Consider the following 5,344-nt stretch of genomic DNA (forward strand, 5'->3'; position numbering starts at 1 on the left):
TCACCAAGTTGTTGCTCCATCTTCTCCCATCGACGTCTCCTGCTTGGCACAAGCTGTCCAGGACAGCATCGCTATCAACAGATTGCCAACACCAGAACCCACTGTATTTAACGGCAACCCAATTGACTTCATTGAGTGGAAGGCCGCATTTATAGCACTCATAGACAGAAAAAATATTTCCTCTGCTGATAAGCTACATTATCTCAAACGGTATGTGGTGGGCTTGGCTCAGAAGTGTTTAGAAGGTACTTTCTATCGCAGTGATGATGCAGCCTACAGTGATGCTTGGAAAAAACTCGATCAGAGATACGGCCAGCCCTTTATCATTCAAAGGGCCTTCTGAGAAAGGTTATCCAATTGGCCTAAAATCCTGGGTAAGGATGCCGAAGGACTGAGAAATTTCTCTGATTTCTTAAATGCTTGTTTGCAGGCCATGCCTCATGTAAGGGGTTTGAATATCCTAAATGATTGTGAAGAAAATCAGAAGTTGATAAGGAAACTGCCTGAATGGTTAGCATCTCGGTGGAACCGCCAGGTAACTGTCTGTCTCTCACAGGGAAAGGATTTTCCCAACTTCGAAGAATTTGCCAAATTCATGTCCATTGAGTCAGAAACCGCCTGCAATCCAGTCACTTCCCTTTTTGCTCTCCATTCATCTGAATCCTGCTATGACAAGGTGAACACAAGGTTCAACAAAAGGAACAAAATCAGTGTCTTCAACACACAAACAGTGGTGAACAATAACAGTCAGACAATGATGAAAGAAAGGGTCAAAACTGCATGTTTGTTATGTCAGAATAATAATCATCTACTCTGCAAATGCCCAGACTTCCTGAAAGAGACACTGGAATATAGGAGGGCCTATGTCAAGAACAACAAACTGTGCTACGGCTGCTTGAAACCTGGTCATGGTGTGAAAGAATGCAGATCCCGTCTCTCATGTGGCTTGTGCAAAGGTCGACATCCTACCTGTCTTCACGACAACAGCTACCAAAAGGGTGAAAATAAGGTAAAGGAAAACAAAAGAGATACCACACAACACACTGAAACAGAGCCTACATCTGCTGTGTCCCTCAACGTCACCAGTCAAGGTCAGGCAGCAAACACCTCCATGATAGTGCCAGTGTGGGTCTCAAATGAAAGGGATCCATCCAGAGAGAAACTTGTGTACGCCCTGCTGGACACACAAAGCGACACAACATTTATCGAACGAGATGTGAGTAATGAACTGCAGCTAACTACCTACCCAGTTAAACTAAGGCTCACCACTATGATGGGAGAGAATATGGTTTTAAAAAGTGAAAGAGCATCTGGTCTACGTGTGAGAGGTTTCCATTCCACTGTGCACATTAGTTTACCCCCTGTCTACACCAAAGACTGCATACCTGCCAACAGAGAACATATTCCAACCCATGAAACAGCCCAAAAATGGCGCCATTTCACCCCAATAGCTGACCAAATACCACCGCTGCTGAGTTGTGAAGTGGGGTTACTGATCGGCTACAACTGTCCAAGAACACTTGTACCCAGACAAGTCATAACTGGAAAGGATGACGAACCCTTTGCCGTTCTCACAGACTTAGGATGGACTATTGTTGGCTGTTCAGCTCCTCTCTCCAACTCATCATTAACCAGTCACTGCCACAGAGTAATCGTGAAGGAGCTACCTGCCACGACCCCTTTGGATGCTCTCAAGGTTCTAGAGACTGATTTCAGAGACACTCTGGAAAAGGACAAAACCGTCTCCCAACAGGATTTGATCTTTCTTGATAAGTTAAGGGAAAATATAAGGAAAAACGAACATGGACATTATGAAATGCCCCTCCCATTCAAAGAAAGGCCGTCTTTACCTGACAACAAGCAGCTTGCTTCTATGAGACTTAACCACCTGAAAGGAAAGTTCATTGCAGATGAAAAATACAAGAAGGACTATGCGAAATACATGAAGGACATCATTGAAAGGGGTGACGTAGAAAAGGTACGTATGGAAGGCACTGAGGGAGAAAGGTGGTACATACCTCACCATGGTGTTTACCACCCCAAAAAGCCTGAAAAGCTTAGAGTAGTATTCGACTGCTCAGCTAAGTATAAAGGTCACAGTCTCAATGAACACCTTTTGTCAGGCCCAGACATGATCAACAGTCTGACGGGAGTACTTATTCGTTTCCGGCAGCATCCCGTTGCTTTAATGTGTGACATTGAGAAGATGTTTCACCAGTTCCATGTCTCAGAAAATGACCGCGACTACCTACGTTTCCTATGGTGGGAGAACGGCAACACAAGCACACCTGCTCAGGAGTTCAGGATGAAAGTTCATCTTTTTGGAGCCGTATCTTCACCAGGATGTGCAAACTACGGATTAAAGCAGCTTGCCAAAGAACACAGTCTCACATATCCACTAGGATCCCAGTTCATTGCCAGAGACTTCTATATGGATGATGGAATAGCTAGTGTCGAGTCAGAAGAAAAGGCCATCTGTCTAGCAAAGGAGGCACGTGAACTGTGCGCAAAGGGAGGTCTACGCCTGCACAAATTTGCATCAAATAACCGTGCCGTTCTGCAGAGCATCCCAGCAACAGAACACGCGACAGACAGCAAAGCAAAGAATCTCACATTCAGTGATACAGCCTTGGAAAGAGTACTGGGGATCCACTGGAACATTGAGGATGATTGTTTTACTTTTAAAATCACACCTAAGGACCAACCAGCAACACGACGGGGCATCCTGTCATCCGTCGCCTCCGTGTACGACCCGCTGGGCTTCATTGCACCTTATCTCCTCGTTGGAAAGAAAGTTCTCCAGGAAATGTGCCATCGAGGAACAGGATGGGATGACCCAATCCCAGAGAGGTTAAAGTCACGGTGGGAGAAATGGCAGGGTGACCTTGTGAAGCTGGAAAAAATACACATAGCTCGTTGTTATCGGCCGGCTGGCTTTGGAGAGGTAATTAAAGCAGAATTACATCACTTCTCTGATGCCAGTACTGCTGGCTATGGTCAATGTACTTACCAGAGACTGATTAGTAAAGGGGGAGACATACATTGCACTCTTCTCCTGGGAAAGGCACGTGTCTCACCGCTGAAAGTAACAACTATACCAAGGATGGAGCTCACCGCAGCTGTGGTCTCAGTCAGGGTGAGCAATATGCTTAAAGAAGAATTAGGCTATGCTGATATTGAGGAGTTCTATTGGACAGACTCAAAGGTTGTCTTAGGCTACATTAATAATGATGCCCGCCGTTTTCACACCTTTGTAGCAAATAGGGTGCAGAAAATTTGTCATTTCTCAGACGCTAAACAATGGTTCTACGTACCATCCGAAGACAACCCAGCAGACTGCGCTTCTCGGGGGACAACAGTGGACGAGTTGCTCTCATCTGATTGGTTTACTGGCCCTAGCTTTCTTTGGAAAAATAAAATAGAAATGCCGGAAGTACCTACAGAGCTACCCGTGGGTGACCCAGAAGTTAAAAAGGCTCAGACCTTTCAGGCAGAGACCTCAGTGCAAGTCAACCTTGTGGACAGACTCTGTAAATTTTCATCTTGGTCTCAGGCTGTCAGAGCGGTGGCACGCCTTTTGCGACGTGCTCGTAAGGATAAATCTAATGCCCTCTCAACAGTCAGTGAAAGACAAAGTGCAGAGCAACTCATCATTAAAGACCTGCAAAATCAAGCATACCCAAGAGAAATGAACTTTCTGCGCAGAGGTCATCAACTTCCAAGGAACAACAAGCTGAGTCATCTTGATGTTTTCGTAGACACAGAGGGTGTGCTCAAGGTGGGAGGTAGGCTCAGCCGCTCATCTTTCCCAGCCTCATTTAAACACCCCACAGTCATACCACAAGAACATTACATAGCAAAACTCATCATTGCTCATTATCACGAAAGAGTGAGACATCAGGGTAAAGGCTTCACCATCAGTGAGATCAGGTCCAATGGCTATTGGATCTGTGGACTGAGCAGAGCAGTGGCAACCTGCATCCGCCACTGTGTTGTTTGCCGACGGCTGAGAAGGCCTGTTGAAAGCCAAAGAATGAGTGACCTTCCAGTGGAACGAACAGAACCGTCTGCTCCGTTCACATATTGTGGCATGGACTGTTTTGGTCCCTTCTGGACAAATCAAGGGAGAAAACAACACAAGAGGTATGGTCTAATTCTCACCTGTTTGTGCTCTAGAGCAGTTCACATTGAGATGTTAGAAGATATGTCTACAGACACATTCATTAATGGACTGAGATGCTTCATCGCTTTAAGAGGTGCTGTAAGACAAATTAAATGTGATCAAGGCACTAACTTTATGGGTGCAAAAAATGAACTGAATGCTGCACTAAAGGAATTGGACATGGACAGACTGAATACATTCCTCGCAGAGAAACAGTGTGAGTTTGTAGTGAATGCACCTCACGCCAGCCACGCCGGGGGTGTATGGGAACGACAGATTAGGACTGTAAGAAGTGTCCTCAATGCCACCCTGCTATTGTCCCCTGGTAGGCTCAATGATACTTCGTTACGCACTTTCCTTTATGAGACTATGGCCATAATAAACAGCCGTCCACTCACTGTTGACACTCTGAACGACCCTAATAGTCTAGAACCACTGACTCCTAACCACCTGATCTCAATGAAATCCACTACTGCCTTACCTCCTCCTGGCACCTTTGAAAGACCGTATCTTTACGGAAGAAAGAGATGGCGTCAGGTGCAATACTTGACGGAGCAATTTTGGAGTAGATGGAAAAGGGAGTATCTCCACAACATCACGGTGAGACAGCGCTGGCATAGTATAAAAAGGAACCTGGAGGTTGGAGATATAGTCATGGACACTGATGACACTTTGCCCAGGAACCAGTGGAGACTAGGCAGAGTCTCGGAAATCCTTAAGGGTCAAGATGGACTTGTGAGACGGGTAAAAATCCTGCTTGGCGATAAGGAACTGAATCAGCAGGGAGAGCGCACCAACAACCTTTCATCAGTGGAGCGCCCCGTCCAAAAATTAGTTTTGTTGCTAGAGGCAGATTGAACCCATTGTAGTTATGTAATGTAGTATAGTTAACTGTGTTGTACAGTAAATGTTTTAACAGGTTATTTTGTTGATGTGGAAATTACGTGTTTAACATTTCCATATGAAACACTGTAATTTGGTGGGAGTGTAAATAACCACCTGAAATGTGTTATTATTTTAGGTAAATTGTTTGATTGTGTTTTCCGAATTTGATATTTTATTTTGGTAAGAGGATTTTATTTTCTCACTTCCGCCGGAAAAACGGTTGTTATTGCGATAGCGCTTACGGGAGAAAGTTACTGCATCCTCTACGCGAAGTTTTTATTTTTCTATTTTTTGATA

At 44.9% G+C, this 5,344-nt stretch overlaps 1 protein-coding gene across 1 annotated transcript; it reads left to right on the forward strand.

The window, feature by feature from the left end:
• Nucleotides 1-433: 433 nt before the first annotated feature.
• LOC147211708 (uncharacterized) lies at nt 434-5,020 on the forward strand. The gene is made up of 2 exons (XM_086143599.1): nt 434-1,978; nt 2,174-5,020. Exons 1-2 carry the CDS (start codon nt 434-436, stop codon nt 5,018-5,020), a joined length of 4,392 nt encoding a protein of 1,463 aa, XP_085999725.1.
• Nucleotides 5,021-5,344: the final 324 nt, after the last annotated feature.

This window comes from Fistularia commersonii, unplaced genomic scaffold (genome assembly GCF_037954325.1).
Source record: "Fistularia commersonii isolate RoL2024-O1a breed Wild unplaced genomic scaffold, RoL_Fcom_v1.0 HiC_scaffold_118, whole genome shotgun sequence".
Lineage (NCBI taxonomy): Eukaryota > Metazoa > Chordata > Actinopteri > Syngnathiformes > Fistulariidae > Fistularia > Fistularia commersonii.